Source organism: Stegostoma tigrinum, chromosome 10 (genome assembly GCF_030684315.1).
Source record: "Stegostoma tigrinum isolate sSteTig4 chromosome 10, sSteTig4.hap1, whole genome shotgun sequence".
In the NCBI taxonomy this organism is placed as follows: Eukaryota; Metazoa; Chordata; class Chondrichthyes; order Orectolobiformes; family Stegostomatidae; genus Stegostoma; species Stegostoma tigrinum.
Genome location: NC_081363.1, coordinates 4984340 through 5005293, shown reverse-complemented (window position 1 = coordinate 5005293; position 20954 = coordinate 4984340). Strand labels below are relative to the sequence as shown.

Here is a 20954-nt window from a genome sequence, read left to right as displayed (position 1 = left end):
CCCTTCTTGAACAGGGGAACCACATTTGCTATCCTCCAGTCATCTGGCACTATTCCTGTAGACAATGACGAGTTAAAGATCAATGCCAAAGGCTCGGCAATCTCCTCCCTGGCTTCCCAGAGGATCCTAGGTTAAATACCATCTGGCCCAGGGGACTTATCTATCTTCACCCTCTGAAGGATTTCTAATACCTCTTCCTTGTGAACCTCAATCCCACCTAGTCTAGTAGCCTGTATCTCAGTATTCTCCTTGACAACATTGTCATTTACTGGAGTGAATACAGTTGAAAAAATATTCATTTAGCGCTTCCCCTATCTCATCTGGCTCCACACACAACTTACCACTACTATCCTTGCTTGGGCCTAATCTTACTTTTGTCATTCTTTTATTCCTTAAATACCGATAGAAAGCCTTAGAGTTTACCCTGATCCTATCCGCCAACAACTTCTCATGTCTCCTCCTGGCTCTTCTGAGATCTCTCTTTAGGTCTTTCCTGGCTACCTCGTAGCCCTCAAGTGCCCTAACTGAGCCTTCACATCTCATCCTAACATAAGCCTTCTTCTTCCTCTTGACCAGAGATTCCACCTCCTTCGTAAACCATGGCTCCCGCACTCTACAGCTTCCTCCCTGCCTGACAGGTACATACTTATCTAGGACACACAGGAGCTTTTCCTTGAATAAGAGGACGGATTTTAAAACATCACGGATGTGCGGGGTGTACCCCCCCAATCCCCCATCCCCCTACTGGAGTGGCAGGGGAGGAGAGGGCAGAAGAAAAAAAAAACTCAGGCAGACGTCCTGCACGTGTTGCTTTTACTGAATAAAGTGTACCGGGGTAACAGGATCAGGCTTGCCTACAAAGTAATTCTCTCTTGGATCTCCTACACTCCCCCAAAAAGGAGCTGTTGATTAATCTTCTAGTATCGTACTACCTGATCACACACAAAAGGACAGCTGCAGGGCGCAGGAGCCAACAAATCTACAGCCCTTGGGAAACAGCACTCCCACTGTACGAGAGCACAGAGTGGCTCTGCAGCTATGCACACTTACCATTATAACACGTCTTGCCAGAAAACCCTTCGGGACAAAGACACTGGTATTCATCAGGCTCTGTGTTCATACAGGTCCCTCCATTCATACAGGGATGGTGTGTCCCACAGTAATTCAAGTCTTCAGGAATTAAAAAGAAAATGGCTTTAAGTTAAAGGGTAGAAACTGCATGCGCATATTGAAAAACCACACACCCAACTACAAATGCGAACAAATGACAACTTGTCATTTACCCGGAGGAACCTGGGATCATCAAACACTGACCAGCCAGGAACATAATTCAATCTTCACATAGATGCTAAACAGTTTTGCTTCTAGCCTGCTGTTTGATCAACCAAATCAAACGATTAAAAGTTTGCGAGTCACCACTATAACAATGAGCTTATAGACTGTAACATCACCTCTCTAGGTCTTGCTTAACCTATGGTAGGCAAACAGGAGGCTGGGTCCTGAAGAAGGGTAATTCCTGAAACATTGACTGCTCTTTTCCTCCAGGTGCTACCTGGTTTGCTGTGCTCTTCCAGCCTCCTGCCTATCTACCTTAGATTCCAGCATCCGCAGGGGGTTTTTTGTCTCTAACCTTGTTTAATCTATAGCTTATCGAGTACAAACTGACAGCTACAACTGTAGGTAGGAGGCATGGAGTTGCTGTTGAACAAAAAGAATGATATTCATGGGAGAGACACCGTTGATTTCTTTTCAGGTTAGAGAGAACACTGTGAAGGATTCACGGCCATCTGAAAATAAGGGAAATGAAAACACGGAAGCAACACATGGTGTAGGCTGTCCAGGCTCTTAAATGTTGCCCGATCCAGAGAGCTGGATAAAAGTTTGAAAAAAACTGAGGGTTGCTGTATAAGACTTGTGAGGGTAACTCTAAAGGCTTGTGTAGCTCAGTGCACCAAGTTAGAAATTACTGTGCTTGGGAGGAGATAGTCAGTTTTAATGAATGGCCTCCTGTAGGTGTTCTCTCCGTTAGTGTGGCCTCTACAGTCAACAGCCATGCAACTCAGAAGAAGACATGAGACAGAAACAGGTCTGGCAGCACCTGTGGAGGGAAAGCAGGTCCAGTGACCCTTCCTTAGAACTGACAGTAGCTAGGAAAGGGTGGCATATACTGCTGAAGACAGGGGGTGCTGGTGGTGGTCAGGGGTGCTAAAAGGAATAGACAATAGGTGGAGACAGAGCCCAGAGTGGGGAAAGACAGGTAGACAAAAGGATGACTAATGGTAAGCCAGGGAAACAGAAAAGCTGACAATGGGAGATGGCTAGAACTGCAGATGCTAGTGTCAGAGTCGATACAGTCTGGTCAACACTGATGACGGGTGTAGGCCTGAAACATCGACTTTCCTGCTCCTGTGATGCTGCCTGACCTGCTGGGTCCCTCCAGCTCCACACTGTACCAATGAAAGCTGACAGTGGGCTCTCTGACTTACCATTACCTTTGTCTGCCTGTCTTTGCCTCCCTCTCGGCTCCGTCTCTACCTACTGTTTACTCCACCAGTACTACCCCCAACTTCCGTAATATATACCACCTTTTCCACTAATCAATTCTTAATAAGGGTCCACGGTCCCTGAAATGTTAACTCTGCTTTCTCTCCACAGATGCTGCCAGACCCACTGAGTTTCCTCAGCAATTCCTGTTTATGTTTCAGATCTCCAGGAACTGCAGGTCTTTGTTTTATTTCAGAAGACATGAATATCTCCGAAGAGTTGCCAGGGTAACCTATCAGCATGTTGCATTTCACTCTCCTTATTCCTCTGTATCTTGTTATCTTACACTATTTAAATCACGTTGCTGCTAACTCAGGAGCCAGCCTCTTGTGCCAAGGTGGTCACCCATCACCGTTCATTAAGTCTCAAGACTAGTACTGCCAAGAGGGATTGTTAGCAACATTTCTACCCAAAGAAAACCCTTTCACAGCCAGGTGCCAACTGTAGGCATCTCTGAGTGACGATGGCAGGTATTTCATTTGGCATGACAGTGATGGGCACTCTTGATGCTTCAGCTTAGACAACAGTGTACACGATCTACAGCCATCCGAACAGGAGGGAAAAGAAACCACATTTTAAAAAGGTGATTGCCTTGTTAAGTAAAGGTTAAACAGAAGCTTCTGGTCAAGTCAGACTCGATAACTGCAGCAGGCTCAGAGCAGGTACGGCTGTTAGCAACAGCAAGTCTATCCTCTCTTTCAGTGTTTATGCAGCTTCAATCAGCCAGAAACAGAGAATCCAAGATAACGAAGTGTGGAGCTGGATGAACACAGCAGGCCAAGCAGCATCTCAGGAGCACAAAAGCTGGCGTTTCGGGCCTAGACCCTTCATCAGAGAAAACACATTATTTTAAAGCTCGTGAAGACCAGGAGCAGTCTCACTGAAGCTGGAAGGATAACATCAGTGCGAGATCTGATGGAAAAAGGGTGGCTGATATTGGAATCCAGAAGTAAGTTAGTCTGGGTAGAGGAACAGCGAAAATACTTACATTCACAGCAAAATTCTGGGCTGGGGAGCTGAAAGAAGGCTTAATCCATCATATATTTATTAAACAAATAGTTTTTACCATTTAAAGTGATTATAAACTGCAGAAAGTGATTCTAAAATGAGGTAATTATTTATGAAATGTGCTAAACCATCAATCAACATTCTTATTGGAACCTGAAAACTGAAGGCACAAGGATCTCATAAAGAACCAGGTTAAATTTTTACCGGAGATCCAAAAAAATCTGCAAAGTACAAAAACTATACAACACTATTTTCTTCTGTTAAAAAGGGCAGAAATTAGAAAGTGTGTGAATCAGACATGTTGTTAATAAGGACAGGAAGCCCACCATGCAGGGTAATGAGGCACCAATTCTCCATTTCAGCTCTTCATAGCAAAATCTTCAATTGATGGGGAAATGACAACTTCAAACAGTTTTTAAGTCCTCAACCCATTAAAAATAAACGTTAAAACTTCACTGAGAGAACACCCTTACAACTTAAAGATCTTAAGAAATGTTACCTTAAAATACAGAAAAATTCCAATGAATTGAAGAATGAAACCTTTATTAACGCGACAACTCATTACAATTTAACAGTTTATAGAAAGGATGCATTCTACTTTAGCAATAATTAACATTAATCTACAATTTTAAAAACATTCTTATGCTAGGAATTCTGCGACAAACTGAATCAAAACCACAATTCAAGCTTCACGAAAAGCTGAAGATATAGCAGGATGTTAATATATGTTTCAAAAAGCTTTCAGAATTTAAAGGGAGCAATTTAAACAATGAATTGGAGCAAGCCATTCCACCTTCAGGCATATTCAAGGTTACAGATTCTTCAGATGGAGTCAGTCGGCAAGGAATAAAACAACTTGTGAGCTACAGACTTGCTTATCACTTACGCAGCAAACCACATGCAGAACAAGTTAACATTCTGCTTTATTCTGTATGACCACTACTAGTCAGAGAGAAACAGTTGTAATACTAATACCTTTGATGCCATCTTAAATGTATTTGACACTATTTTACTTTAAGAAGCAGTTGCATTTTGGAAAGAGTAAGATTCAATACAAGAGCACAGTTTCCAGGATAACCTGTCAACAACTTCATCAAATGATCCTTATACATGGTCTGAATCTGGTGAACATGATACATTTTGACCAGAACTAATCAGAGACAGAATGGTTGATGGACTTTCTGATTCATCTCTTTCAGATCTTTAACAAGCGAAGGAAGATCTCACACTGGAAAAGGCTATCCAGATTGTGTTAGAAGCTGCGATTCGGAAAAACCACAGAAGAATCTGGGGAACAGAAGGACAATTTTACTCCAGAAGACCGTCAAACCTATCAATCTCATAAGGTACAAACACTCCAAACAATCACCCAACAAACCAACACACACTGTCTTCTAATCTAATGATGCAAGGGGCCACTTCCAAGATGGAGCAAACCCAAAACCACACAAACTAAAGCAATATATGGCTCTATCACAGCTCTCTCTCTGTGACCTTCCCCTTTATCACACAGCCAGAAGTGGGGCTGTTTGCTGCTGATTGTACAATGCTTAGTGCCATTCACAATTTCTCAGATACTGAAACAACATCCAGGTTTGGGCTGACCAGTGCTAATTAACATTCACTTCATACAAGTGCAAGACGATCATCATCTCCAACAAGAGAGAATCTAACCATCTTCCCTTGGCATTCTTTGGCATTGCCGTAACTGAACTCCACACCATCAGCAGTCTCAGGATTATGACTGACAAATAATTCAACTGGACAAACAACATAAACACAGTGGCTACAAGAGCAGGTCAGAGGCTGGGAATACTGCAGCAAGTAACTCCCCTCCTGGCTCCCCAAAGCCTGTCCACCATCTACAAGGCACAAGTCAGGAGTGTGATGGGATACTCCCCACTTGCCTGGATGGGTGCAGCCCCAACAACACTCAAGAATCTCAGCACCATCCACGTTAAACCTAAATGGGATCCTGAGTAATATTTTCAACATTTACTCCCTTCATATCCCAACGCACACAGTCTGCTGTGTGCACCATCTACAAGTTGTGCAGAAATGATTCATCAAAGTTTCTTTGATAGCATCTTCTAAACCCGCAAGCTTTAGCACCTGGAAAGTCAAGAGCAGCAAACTTATAGGCTCACAGCCGCCTGTATGTTCCAAGCCACACATCACCCTGACTTGGTCTTATTTTACTGCTCCTTCAAAATCAGTCAGTCAAAATCCCGAACTCTTAACAAGTACGCCTCATGGCCTGCAAATGGTTCCGAGAAGGCAGCTCACATTTAGGGACGGCCCAGGCAGCATTCTTCCTGTGAATGAATTTTTTTTTAAAAATCACAAGAATGTCCTATTTGTAAGAAAAGTGGGCCGATTTCAAAAGGATATACAAGAACCAGAACTGTTCCATAAGTAACTGCAAAGCAACCCATACATTACACAAAGCATCTATTACCAATGTGATCTCAACGAGAGACAACTTTCCAGGTCTGTAATACGGTGCTCTGAAGCAGAAATACATACCCATTGAAAATATTATCACTAGACCTATTAATCCTCAACAACCAGTGATGTTCTAGGAACCCAGCTTCGAATCCCACCACGAAAGATGGTAGAATTTGAATTCATTAAAAATCTGGAATTAAGGCTCTAATGATGAGCATGAAACAATTGTCAGTGAAAACCCATCTGGGTCACTGATGCCCTTTAGGGAAGGAAACTGCAATCCTCACCTAGTCTGGCCTATATGTGACTCCAGACCCACAGTAATGTGGTTGAGTCTGAACTGCCTTCTCGGTAATTAGGGGTGGATAATAAATGCTGCCAGGCTGATGCTGGTCATATCCTGTGAATGAGGAGAAAAGAAGAATCAGATACATTCGTGTCTGTGAACATTTTAATGTTCCTAGTGGAGAAGACATCATTTCCTTCACACAACTGGGAGAACTCTTTATTATCCTCCAACCAGGAGAGAATCTTCAGTCAAAGATGTGCCAAAAACAGGGACCACTCATCAAACTAAAAGGCAACATAACAGGCTAGCAAATGTCTATCCAGAAGAGCCTGGCAACAAGGTTGAAAAGAGAAGATTATTTCTCACACCTCAACAATCTTCTTTTGTCACAGATTTTGAAGAAATTTTAAAAATCCTCCAGACAAAGTAGTCCGTGCAACATTCACAAGACTGTGCAGCAGAAGATGTCAATGCTCAACATTCATCCCTGAGCTGGAGATCATCTATGTGTCCATCCTACCTTTGTCTCGTGGGTTAACTGAGGAAGACAGAGTTTGGCAGATAATTTGTATGAGACAGCTGGCCTAGAAGCGTAAACTCTGAGGTCTTAGATCATAGAACATAGAACAGTGCAGCGCAGAACAGGCCCTTCGGCCCTCGATGTTGTGCTGACCTGTGAACTAATCTAAACCCCTCCCCCTACACTATCCCATCATTATCCATATGCTTATCCAAGGGCTGTTTAAATGCCCCTAATGTGGCTGAGTTAACTACATTGGCAGGTAGGGCGTTCCACGCCCTTACCACTCTCTGAGTAAAGAACCTGCCTCTGACATCTGTCTTAAATCTATCACCCCTCAATTTGTAGCTATGCCTCCTCGTACAAGCTGAAGTCATCACCCTCGGAAAAAGACTCTCACTGTCCACCCTATCTAATCCTCTGATCATCTTCTAATGACCCTGGCTACAATGACCATCGTGGGGTGGAGACAGTTCCAGTGAGCTGACTGCTGTAGCTGTGCTGATCTGTCAGTCTTACCTCTACTGTTAACAACCATATAATCTGGGTTAATTTGCTACCTCTAGGGGGAGAGTCATGAATTCCAGCGATGCAAGCTAGTTCCCTCCTTACTGTTCTGGAATCTACTGACTTGCTACTAGCTAATAAATCTTTTTGTTACTCAAGAACAAACATCTCCTAAGATTTTTCGGGCCTAAACCCTTCATCCCGAAACGTCAGCTTTTGTGCTCCTGAGATGCTGCTTGGCCTGCTGTGTTCATCCAGCCTCACATTTTATTATCTTGGATTCTCCAGCATCTGCAGTTCCCGTTATCTCTGGTCTCCTAACGACCCCAATGCATTGTGTGTGCCCTAGTGAATGCTACTCAGTTCTCCACATCATAAGCCTTTTAAATAAATTTGTGGGGAAAAATATATAGTTCTCAAACATTTGGAACCACAACTCCTGGTACAGTCATGACAACTGGCTCCAGGGTAACCAACTATTCATGAGAATATGCAAATCAGAACAGGAGAAGTGACGTTACACATGATGTGCATTCAAAGCCACAAAGCCATTGGCAGAAAATATTTCACACTGAAATACAAAATGATAACTGTAACTCAAGTGGCTAATCTTCTCAAAGACAATATTAAGACCAGGACTGGAATTTCAACGAGATGTACTGATTAATTGATGAGAGAAACTTTCACTGTGTCTAACAGCAAAAATACAGATTCTATTCATTAAGTTTGACTTGCATCTAGAAGTACCACCACGCCACAGGGTCCTACAGCAAGGTTCTGATGGCTATACGCTGGTCTCTAGAACTATCGACAGTGCTTGATAGGACACAGAGAATCCCACACCTTCATTAATTCAAGTTCGTTCCGAACAGAACACTGGGCCAAACACGTAAATGAATGCACTCACAATTATTAAATAAATATTGCATAACATTTACAGTGCAGAAACAGTCACAGAATTGTAGAATACAACCATTGGATCCCTATAATGTGGAAGCAGGCCATCTGGCTCATTGAGTCCACACCGATCCTCTGAAGAGCATCCCACCCAGAGTCACCCCAACCCCATCCTTGATATCCTGCATTTCCCATGGCTAATCCACACAACCTGCACATCTTTGGACTGTAGGAGGAAACCTATGCAGACACGAGGAGAATATGCAAACTCGCACAGACCATAGCCCAGGTTGGGATCAAATGCAAGTCCCTGGCGCTGAGAGGCAGCAGTGAACAAAGAAAATTACAGCACAGGAACAGGCCCTTCGGCCCTCCAAGCCTGTGCCGATCTGAATCCTCTATCTATACTTCCAAGGATCTGTATCCCTCTGCTCCCTGCCCATTCATGTATCTGTCTAGATATATCTTAAATGACGCTATCATGCCCGCCTCTATCACCTCCACTGGCAAAACATTCCAGGCACCCACCACCCTCTGCATAAAGAACTTTCCACGCATATCTCCCTTAAACTTTTCCCCTCTCACCTTGAAATTGTGACCCCTCGTAATTGAGTCCCCCACTCTGGGAAAAAGCTTCTTGCTATCCACCCTGTCTATACCTCTCATGATTTTGCAGACCTCAATCAGATACCCCCTCAACCTCCGTCTTTCTGAAGTAAATAATCCTAATCTACTCAACTTCCCTTCATAGCTAGCACCCTCCGTACCAGGCAACATCCTGGTGAACCTCGTCTGCACCCTCTCCAAAGCATCCACATCCTTTTGGTAATGTGGCAACTAGTGCTCACCACTGTGCCACAGACCAGTCAGCTGAACTGTTCCAGGCCAACGTTGATGCTCCAGCACTGTTCTCTCACTCTACTTTATCTCACTCGATCAGCATCAGCTTTCTCTCCCTCTGATGAAAGATCACTCATGTGCAATGTTCATTACTTCTCTCCACAGATACTGTTTGACCTGCTGAGCTCTTGCAGCAGTTTCTCTGCCCAACTATTACCACTCGCCAGCTTTCACAATATTTCGCTATCTTCCATCATTAGTTTGACAAGTTTCCCCGTAAACAGAACTGGATGTTTCAACTGAGCCAATTCTTGGAGTAACGAGCCCAGCTTTCAACATTGTAAAGAAGTTTCTCTCTGAGTCTCTATTGAATTTGAGGGTGATTTTACTTCAGTGGAGAAAAGATTGCAAAAGGCTACAGCAAGAAGGAATTTGGGAGTCCTCATGTAATTTGTGCAAGTCCAGCAGGTAAGAAGAAAGCAAATGGAACATTGATCTTTATTCCTGAGGAAACAGAGTATTAAAAAATAGGCTGGTCTTGCTAAAACTATAGGAGGCACTGGACAGACCACAGCTGGAACACTGTAAAGAGTTACGGGCTCCTTGTCCAAGGAAAGATAACAGCCAGTCCAGGGGAAGTTCACTTGGCTGAGATATGGAGGGACTGCTTTCTGACAAGAGATTGAGTAAATGGGTTAGTACTCATTGGAGTTTAGAAGAATGAGAGGCGACCTTACTGAAACATACAAGATTCTTAGGTGATTTGAAAGGGGAAATGCGAGAAATTTACTCCCTGTGGTGGGAGAGTCCAAGACTAGACAGCATCATCGCAGTGCAAGGGGTCGCTGAGTTAGGGCTGAGAATGAGGAGGAATTTCTTCTGTCAGTGGGGAGTGAGCCTGTGGAGGTCTTTACCACAGAGGGGCTGTTGGGGCTGGGGCATTGAGTATATTCAAGGCTGACAGAGGCATTTTTAATCAGGAATGGAATCAAGGATTGTGGGGAAAATGCAGGAAAGTGAACCTGAGGATTATCAGATCAGTCATGTTCTCACTGCATGGTAGAGCAGGCTTGATGGGCTGAATGGCATACTTCTGCTCCTATATCTTATGGTCTTCGCATAGTTATCAATCCTAGACTATATTTAGAACCACTATAGTGTCGCAGCAGGATTTTTATTATGCCAGTGTTCAACAGATGTCAACTTAATAACATACACAGATATTGCATAAGCCTGTGTGCACACACGCGAGGGGGTGAGAAGCTGACAAGTAAACGCTGTCTTAAACAAGCTCCTCCTCTTCATCCTGAATCTGTACAGCAGTGCAGGTGTCAGTGCTCACACGTACCTTTGTTACACAGCAGCCCTCCCCAGTTGGTTTCACAGTTACACTGCCACGGCTCCACACATGTCCCATGGACGCATCCTGGGTATGGGATACACTCATCACAGAACTGCCCTTGCCATCCATACAGGCAGCTGAAAAGACAAAGCATAAAATAAGATAAACTGCTTCACGCACAGAGAGAAGGCAAGGCACAAACACAGCTCCAAGCTACTGTAGGGGAGGCGATGGCCTCGTGGTATTATCGCTGGAATGTTAATCCAGAGACCCAGGCAATGTTCGAGCCCTGCCACGGCAGACGTTGGAGTTTGAATTCAATAAATATCTGGAATTAAGAATCTAATGATGACCGTGAATCCATTGCTGATTGTCAGGAAAACCCCATCTGGTTAACTAATGTCCTTTAGGGAAGGAAACTGCCATCCTTACCTGGCCTGGCCTATAAGTGACTCCAGACCCACAGCAATGTGGTTGACTCTTAACTGCCCTCTGGGCAATTAGGGATTGGCAATAAATGCTCATCCTGTGAATGAATAAGTGACACCCATTTCCTGCATCAGGAGATGTGAAAGAGGAGGAAACATGCATTTATACAACCAACTTTAACAACCTCAGGTCGTCCTAAGGAACTTCTCCGCCTGATTAATTCCTCTTTTCTTTGAAATGCTGTAATGAAGCAAAACACAGGCCAGCTTGCCGGACCTTGCCAATTGGCTGCTGTGTTTCCTACATGACTTTAGCAGTGTTCCCTCGATTTTTACACACACCAACAGCAGAAAGCAGAAACCAAACTTTCGTTTGAATATAAATGGTGAGGGGTTAGAGTGAGAGGGAGGAATGGTCGCACACATTCCACAGCAGGAGTAAGGACACCACCAAACCTATCTCCCCACCTTAGCTTCACTCGAAAATTGAGCTAGATTTGTTCCCGAATAACTCAAGCCAGCTGTTAAGATTCACCACACGGCAGTAACAGGCTCCTACCCCTGGTCACAACACACTGTACCATCTTGCTGAAAGACTACACACTGATTTCCTTACAGCTCAGACACACAAGGTGAGATTTACCTGCAGGTGGTCAAAATTAGGAAGGGTTGTCTTTGAGTAGAAAACAGATAAGCTGTTCCCTTTTTTTTAATTCATTCACGGGATGAGGGTGTCGCTGGCCAGGCAGCATTTATTGCCCATCCCTAATTGCCCAGAGGGCAGTTAAGAGCCAACCACATTGCTGTGGGACTGGAGTCACATATATAGGCCAGACCAGGTAAGGACAGTAATGTCCATTCCCTAAAGGGACATCTGTGAGCCGGATGGGTTTTTCCAACAATGATTTCGTTCAATTCTCAATTCCAGACTTTCTTTTTACCTGATTTCACATTCCATCATTGAAGGAGAGGTGATGGCCCAGTGGTATTAGTCGCTGGACTGCTAACCTAATGACCTGGGTTCAAATCCTGGCCACGATAGATGGTGGAATGTGAATGCAATAAAAATCCAGAATTGAGTCTAACGACGACCATGAATCCATTGTCGATTGCTGGGAAAAACCCAACTGGTTCATTAATGTCATTTAGGGATAGAAATTTCCATCCTTGCCTGGTCCGGCCTCTATGTAACTGCCCTCTGGGCATAAAGGAAATGGTAATAAGGGTCAGCTTGGCCAGTGACACCCACAGCTGTGAACAAATACAAAGTACACGCTGCGGCAGGATTTGAACCCGGGATGCCAGAACATTACCTGCCTCTCTATATTAATGGTCGCGCAATAAGACCACAAGACTACGCCAGACCGTTATGAGCTGAAAGTTTAGTGACCAGAGGGCAGGGAATTTGTGAATTTCTGCTTTTAGGATGATCTGGAATGCACTGGCAGAGTGCAAGATTCAACAGCAACCGAAGAGAATCGGATAATTTTTTGGATTAAGGGAATCCTTGGATTAAGGATTAAGGGAATGGGACTAATTGGATTACTCTTGCGAAGAACTAGTACAGGCATAACAGAACGGATGGCTTCCTAGTGAATGACATAATCCTGTGCTTTACTGGAAACACAGGCAGTCTCTTGGTTTACAGAGTGGATGTTTGTCAGAGGCAGAGGGAGAAGCAGGGGCTATCTGGTGAAAGGTTACTTATCTATTGTCGCAGGCCAGCAGTCAGCTATTTTTATCGCTGGCAATGATTGAAATCACAACTGTCCCACCGTTATTCTGAGGAAAAGTTATTTTAGGACACCTCGCAGGGACCAGAGTCATTGTGTAACTCCACGGCACGGAGACACGCAGATTCCAGCTAAAGGATTTCTACTCGAAATCCATCCACAGGGACTCAGGCAGGCGGTGTTCTGTTCACATTTTACCAATAATACCGGCAATTCTGCCAAACATCCCAAACACACTGCCTGAACAAAAGTTACCACATGGAGGAGTTTGGGAAATGGTATTTAAAGCTAGCTCAGGACGAGGGAGAGAAGGAATAGAAAGGTACAGTGAAATCAAGGAAGGTGGGAAAAGTTTGTATGGAGCATTAACACTGGAATATTGCGTGCAGTTCTGGTCGTCCCATTACAGGAAGGATGTGGAAGCATTGGAAAAGGTGCAGAGGAGATTTACCAGGATGTTGCCTGGTCTGGAGAGCAGGCCTAATGAAGAAAGGCTGAGGGACTTGGGTCTGTTCTCGTTGGAGAGAAGGAGGCTAAGAGGGGATTTATTAGAGATGTACAAGATGATCAGAGAATTAGATAGGGTGGACAGTGAGAGTCTTTTTGCAAAGATGATGACGTCAGCTTGTACAAGGGGGCATAGCTACAAAGTGAGGGGTGATAGATTTAAGATAGATGTCAGAGGCAGGTTCTTTACTCAGAGAGTGGTAAGGGCGTGGAACGCCCTGCTTGGCAATGTAGTTAACTCAGCCACATTAGGGGCATTTAAACAGTCCTTGGATAAGCAGATGAATAATGGTGGGATAGTGTAGGGGGATGGGCTTAGATTAGTTCACAGGCCGGCGCAACATCGAGGGCTGAAGGGCTTGTTCTGCGCTGTATTGTTCTATGTTCTATGTTCTATATAGTTCAGCTGGATCAAGTGCTCTGGCCCTGTGCTGTAAATTCTACATTAATATCTTTCCAACCAATGTTCCAACTACTCAGAGGGCAAGGAAAATAATTAATATATTACCCACATTCAGTTCTGTAGTTCAGAAGATGGAAGCACCAAGTTACAGCTGTTTTGCCACATTGCTGGCAGGAAGGCTAGAGTGAAGATATTTACAGCACATAAACAATCAGTGAAGTAAAAGCAATACACTGCAGATGCTGGAGGACTAAAATTAAACAAAAGTGTTAGAGAAACTCAGCAGGTCTGGTCACATGTGCGGAGAGAGAAACACAAGTTAACATTTCGGGTCCAAAGAGTCTTCTTCAGGACTCTGGAATTTCAAAACAGAGTCTCCGGACTTGAGATGCGAGCAGTTTCCCATCCCCTTGTGGGCAGACCCGCTGAGTTTCTCTCGCAGTTTCTGGCTTATACTTCACAACTAGAAAAAAATGTCTACTGTCACAAATTTGAGAATCAGTGTTATTGCAAGCGAGGTGAGTTATTACTGTGAGACAAAGATCCATGATGCGGCGGAGCCGGTGTGGGACTGGGGTGGCCGAAGCCAGAAATCAAACAACACCAGGTTATCAGCTAACAGGCTGATGTGAAATCACAAGCTTTCTGAGCACTGCTCCTTCACCTGACCAAGAAGCAGCACTCTGATACCTTGTGATTTCGAGCAAATTTGTTGGCCTATAACCTAGTGTTGTGTGACTCTGGACAGCGAACAAGCAGGACAAGAGAAAATCTTCAGTTCAGATTAATAGCTGTTTATGAGCCTTTGGGCAAGGGAACTGGGGCTGAGTTTTCTCTTAGGAAGTCTACTACTTTGTTTCCTCAGAACTGCTTGGCATTCGCGCAAGTACATAACTGAAATTATGAGAAGGTGGTGTAACAGGAATGTGGGTGCATGTAATGCTTGTGTCAAGCCCAGACAAGGTGGTTGAGATAAATAGACACGAGCTACACTTATACAAACAGAAAGCAGAAAATGCTGGAAATAGTCAGCAGATTGGTTCAGAATGATTCTGAAGAAAGGCAGTTGCCTAAAATGTTAACCGTTTAGCACTCAACAGATGCTGAGCTCCCTCAGAATCCTCAGTAAGGTGCTTTTGCATTATGTAAATTTAGGAATATCTTGACGAGACTGTGTGAACTTTCCTCTGCTGTCACAAAGAACAACAAAGAACAAAGAAAATTGCAGCACAGGAACAGGCCCTTCGGCCCTCCAAGCCTGCGCCGAGCGAGATCCTCTGTCTAACCTGTCATCTATTTTCCAAGGATCTGTACCCCTCTGCTCCCTGCCCATCCATGTATCTGTCTGGCTACATCTTAAATGATGCAATTATGCCCGTATCTGCCACCTCCGCTGGCAACGCGTTCCAGGCACCCACCACCCTCTGTGTAAAGAACTTTCCACACATATCTCCCTTAAACATTTTTCCACTCACTTTGAGCTCATGACCCCTAGTAATTGAGTCCCCCACTCTGGGAAAAAGTTTCTTGCTATCCACCCTGTCTATACCTCTCATGATTTTGTAGACCTTTGTCACCTCCTTTGTTAGCCCCTTTCCAGAGGAAGCCCACTCACAAAAGTGTAAAAGGTTCCGCAAATGTTCCCTTTCCCCATAATATTTGTTTTTGAGATGGAGCCAAAATCTGAGAAGTTTGAAGAAAAGATTTTATTTTTAACCCAGGTAAGAATCTGGACTGCACTGTCTGGGAGAGTAGATGAGGCAGGAAACCTCACAACCTGTAAACAGTACTGAGATGACAAAGCGTGGAGCCGGATGAACACAGCAGGCCCAGCAGCATCTCAGGAGCACAAAAGCTGACGTTTCGGGCCTAGACCCTTCATCAGAGAGGGGGATGGGGTGTGCACCTGAAGTGTCATAACTTTCAAGGCTATGGGCAGAGTATCGGAGAGTGGGGCGAATGTTGATTTAGTGTGGTTTTTGTAAAATCAATGCACTAAAGGGCTTCATGTACGGTACCATTCATCCACAAACGGCTAAAATCATTCCCTTGCTGGATCTGGGACCTTATGGGCAAAATGGCTGCCATTTTTCTCTAAGTTACAACACAGTCTACATTTCAAAAGTGTAAACTTAATTGGTGGTAAAGGAGGGGCAGAAGTCGTAACAAAAAATGCCTTTGTTGTTTCAGGGCAAACTTTAAATACTGAAAACACAAAAACCAGGCTGCGACTCCAGGGGAAGTCCAAGTTACCTGTGCACTGTCCAACAACAGCACAGAACGGAGAAGGATCTGACTATTGCCATGACAACAACAAGCTATTTAACCTTATAGGGGTGCTTACTGTGTGAATTTACAAATGAACATGGGTTATTTAGATGCAATGGCTAATATACTACAGCACTGATTGTTAACCTTAAAGTCAAGGGGGCAGATAAACTGGGTGAACAGAAATGGCCCTTTCTCTTTCACAGGATCGCACACTTGAGATCACATTTCAAGCTAGTCTCAAATCTATGTCGCTACTCTCAAGAGCTGCATCATAAACGAGCCAACTGATAGGTCAGCCTGAGTGCAGCAGTGGAACAGAAGTTCCAGCTTTACAAGTCTATTCCATCACTCAATTCAATAATCGTCAAGCCACTTCACTATCCCTGCCACTGCTTCCTGACACTTCATACTCAACTAAGACCAGTCGATCTCTGCCTTGAATGCTCAAAATAATTCCAATATCCACAATGCTTCTAAGGAAGACTGCTCCAGTTTCCTGTCATAGAAGGCACCGGCCATGAAATAATTAACTTTGAGGCTGTTTTAAGCTCCAAAGAACCTGATAACATCCCCCCAAAAGGCCATGTGACAAGTTGTCATCTAGTACGACATCCCGATGGAGACAGAAATGTCGTTTCTAGCTCCTGAGAATCTCTGGGATTATGTCTAATTAGTCAATGCAACTTCTACTCTGCTGCTATCATCCAATAAACCAGATCTTGCTGCTGATTAGATTGGATCCTTCTCCTCAGCTCTACAAAGAGGAGGGTGGTGCTGGGGTAATGGCCTTGCCTGTAGGTCTGAAGGTCCTAGCTGAAGTCCCAACTACTCCTGAAGTGTGTGTCATAACACGTTTCAACAGGGGCTCATTTCAAAACAGACCGAGGGAGGAAGATCAGCTGTAAGATCTGGGTTTAAGTCTTCCGCTTGCTGAAGGTGTTTCATAGCATATGGAAACTGGTCAATTTAAAATCATCAGAACGGAGGATTGCGAGCAGCAGTCCATCCCGCTGTTCCTCCACACTGCCGAGAATCCTGCCTTTAAGCCTATATTCAGCATTTAAGTTCGACCTTCCAAAATGCATCACCTCGCATTTATCATGGTGTAGGAACAGTCCCCTCTGATCTCTGGCGAAAATCTTTGCTTCCTCACTCTCCACGGGAGTCGTACCGGAAGATTGAAGGGAGGCAAATGCTGTTCCTCTTTTCAAGAAAGGGAATAGGGAAGTCCCTGGAAATTACAGACCAGTCAGTCTTACGTCTGTGGTCAGCAGGGTTTTGGAAAGAATTCTGAGGGATAGGATTTATGACTATTTGGAAAAGCATAGCATGATTAAAGGGAGTCAGCATAGCTTTGAGAGGGGCAGGTCATGCCTTACAAATCTTATTGAGTTCTTTGAGGAAGTCACGAGACAGGTTGACGAGGGTCGAGCAGTGGATGTGGTGTACATGGACTTCAACAAGGCATTTGATAAGGTTCCCCACGGTAGGGTCATTCATAAAGTCAGGAGGTATGGGATACAGGGTGATTTGGCTGTCTGGATTCAGAATTGGTTGGCTGGCAGGATGCAGAGAGTGGTTGTAGATGGTAAGTATTCTGCCTGGAGGTCAGTGCTGAGTGATGTCCCGCAGGGCTCTGTTCTTGGGCCTCTGCTCTTTGTAGATTTTATAAGTGACTTGGATGAGGGGGTTGAGGGGTGGGTTAGTATGTTTGCTGATGGCACAAAGATTGGAGGTGCCGTTGATAGTATCGAGGGCTATTGCAGGCTTCAGCAAGACATTGACAGAATGCAGAGCTGGGCTAAGAAATGGCAGATGGAGTTCAACCTGGATAAGTGCGAAGTGATGCATTTTGGAAGGTCGAACTTAAATGCTGAATATAGGCTTAAAGGCAGGATTCTCGGCAGTGTGGAGGAACAGCAGGATCTTGGTGTTCAAGTGCATAGCTCCCTCAAAGTTGCCATCCAGGTGGATAAGGTTGTTAAGAAAGCATATGGTGTTTTGGCTTTCATTAACTGGGGGATCGAGTTTAAGAGCCGCGAGGTTATGCTGCAGCTCCACAAAACCCTGATGAGACCACACTTGGAATACTGTGTCCAGTTCTGGTTGCCCTATTATAGGAAAGATGTGGAGGCTTTGGAGAGGGTGCAAAGGAGGTTTACCAGGATGTTGCCTGGACTGGAGGGCTTGTCTTACGAGGAGAGGTTGACTGAGCTCGGACTTTTCTCTCTGGAGAGGAGGAGGAAGAGAGGTGACCTGATCGAGGTGTACAAGGTAATGAGAGGCATGGATAGAGTCGATAGCCAGAGACTTTTCCCCAGGGCAGGACTGACTGCCACGAGGGGTCATAGTTTTAAGGTGTTTGGAGGAAGGTATAGAGGAGATATCAGAGGGAGGTTCTTCACCCAGAGAGTTGTGAGCGCATGGAATAGTTTACCAGTGGTAGTCGTGGAAGCGGAGTCATTAGTGACATTTAAGTGACTGCTGGACATGCACATGGATAGCAGTGAATTGAGGGGAATGTAGGTTAGGTTATTTTATTTTTGGATTAGGAATATTCCACGGCACAACATTGTGGGCCGAAGGGCTGGTACTGTGCTGTACTTTTCTATGTTCTATGTCTATGTTCTATGTTCATTGTTGAAAGCTCAGCTCTAATTTTAAGACGATGTCCCATCGTTTTGTAGTCCATCAAAGTGACTTATGAACATTTTACATCCTTCTCATTTAGCCCTCTAAACTGGTTTGAATCTGTAACACTGTGATCAAGAACAACTGGATGCTTCAGTAAAAGGGAAGAACAATCCAAAACTTTCCCCTCAAGTCTTACACGTCCAACATCAATCAGCAACTGCACAAATGGACTGACTCCATCTCCTGTCTGGATGTCTGCACCATGCTGATGGTTCTGGTATGCATCCTGCAGGCTGGAATGTCCAACCAGTGGGCAGTGGAGAGAGGGGCACAAAGCTGTTTTGGACATCTCCATCTTTATGACTGCAATACCCAACAACATCACAGCCAGCAGAAAAAGCACTAATATCCCATCAATTTGTGAGCACTACCTTCCGATGACCGTGACACCAGCGGTGACACTAAGGCCCGGCACATAAGGCTCTCAGCCTTCTACAAAGCTTCGAAACTTGGACGACATATAGATGTCACCTCAAGGCCATGGAGAATGACTACTGACACTGTTTGAGATGGATTCTCCACACCAGCTGGAAGGACAGGCTTACTAACATCAGTGTACTTGAAGCAGCCAATCACACATCAAAACCATGGTCACCCGAAACCCATTCCATTGGGCCAGCCACGTACTTGGGCTCCAAATACCAAAGTAAGGCATTGGCCTGGCGGTATTAATCACAACGTTATTAATCCCGGGGCCGAGGCAATGTTCTGGGGAAATCTGGCCTACATGTGACTCCAGACCCACAGCAATGTGGTTGGCTCTTAACTGCCCTCTCAGGATGAGTGGTAAATGCTGGTCTAGTCAGCTGTGCCCGCACCCCATGAAAAAATATTAAAAATGGATGAGAGGATAATAAAGGAAGCATTTCAAAGACTCCAGAAGTCTTCCCTCAAGAAATGCAACATCAATACCATTGCATTGGACACCCTTGGTCAGAAGGAACCTACTTTGAAGGAAGTTCCTGTAGGAAGGGACATAATTCTTTCAGAACATCCACCAGCGAGAGGAATTATGGAAAAGGAACTGGAGAAAGGAATGCTGATGATCCCAAGACTAAGGACCAATTTCACTTCCCAGAAATGCCTGCCAAATGAGTGGTGGAAGATGTGGCTCTGGGACTGGGATCATTAGCCATACAAGGGCCCACAGAACCCCATGAGCAGGGACTCACAGTTTCCTAGGCAGTCTCACTCGTTAGTGAGTGATTGTAGACAACAACAGCTAACAGAAACTGGTTTAGGCATGGGCTTTAGACATCAGTGTTTTATTTGGAATATTTAGTCACAACTCTCAAACAAATACGTCTAGTGTCTAGAAGGAGCATGGCATTATGGCATATTTGAAAAACACCATGATCCCTGTAAGCAAACAACCACTTTAACTTGGGAATACCACTGACATTCCCTCATCTCTACTGGGTAAAAATCCAGGAACTTCCTACCTAACCACTGTTATGGCGAAGGAAGTTCTCTTGTCCCATCACTCCATGGGTCACAAAATCATTTTAATGGTTGTATCCAGTCCAGAAATGGCCAACGCTTCCTGTACATTACCATCAGAATAAACCGATGCAACCATCAGGTTTCTTCAGTAAACATAAAATCGATTCATTGAAAACCAAATAAACTTACTCCACAAAGATGAAAAACGGGTCAATATTTTCATATTTCAAAATTTAATGCTTCCTCTTCTAAATAATCCGAACCACGCACCTCACCGCCCACACCCTCATGGAAAAGGAGACAAAAATTGATAGCTCTCTGCAGAGATTTAAACACGTTAGCCAATTAGTCTTAGTTCACTGATGTCCTTTAGGGAGGGAAACTGCCATCCTTACCTGGTTTGGCCTACATGTGACTCCAGACCCACAGCAATGTGGCTGACTCTTAACTGCCCTCTGGGTAATTAGGGATGGGCAATAAATGCTGCCTGGTCAGCGACACCCTCATCCCAGTGAATGAATAAAAAAACAGCTCCCGAAGGATCTTTGGAAATTATGAGAGGTAGTGGAAAGTGCAGATGCTGGAGAATCTGAGATACCAAGGTGTAGAAGCTGGATGAACACAGCAGGCCAAGCAGCATCAGAGGAGTAGGAAAGCTGACATTTCGGGCCTAGGTCTTTCTTCCTAAAGTACGATCTGCCTGTACAGCACTCAACACAACACTTTTCACTGTATCTCAGTACGTGTGACAACAATAAATCAATCAATTCGTTCAAGAGGCCTCTTCCTGGCTTACCCAAATAGTATCCAAAGCTAGTTCTGCAATCACAATCATGATAAGCCCAGTCATGAGTATACCAGCAGTTATCACCAGGCATGCAACTTCCAAGAAATGACACATTAAAAATAAGTTCCAATATACTTTTGTTTATCTCTTTATAAACAAACAATCCAGGTATTGGACAAGCATATGGATGTACATGGAATAGTGTAGGTTAGATGGGCTTCAGATCGGTATGGCAGGTCGGCACAACATCGAGGGCCGAAGGGCCTGTACTGTGCTGTAATGTTCTATGTTCT

At 44.4% G+C, this 20954-nt stretch overlaps 1 protein-coding gene across 2 annotated transcripts in view; it reads right to left on the bottom strand.

Annotated features, from left to right (window-relative positions):
- Window positions 1-20954, bottom strand: part of jag2b (jagged canonical Notch ligand 2b) — a 291811-nt gene that overhangs the window by 72195 nt on the left and 198662 nt on the right. For both annotated transcript variants that reach the window (XM_059648926.1, XM_059648927.1), the window contains exons 6-7: window positions 10402-10532; window positions 1051-1170 (exon numbers count right to left, since the gene is read on the bottom strand). In XM_059648926.1, coding sequence (XP_059504909.1) covers window positions 1051-1170; window positions 10402-10532 — 251 coding nt within the window. The remainder of the gene's footprint in view (window positions 1-1050; window positions 1171-10401; window positions 10533-20954) is intronic.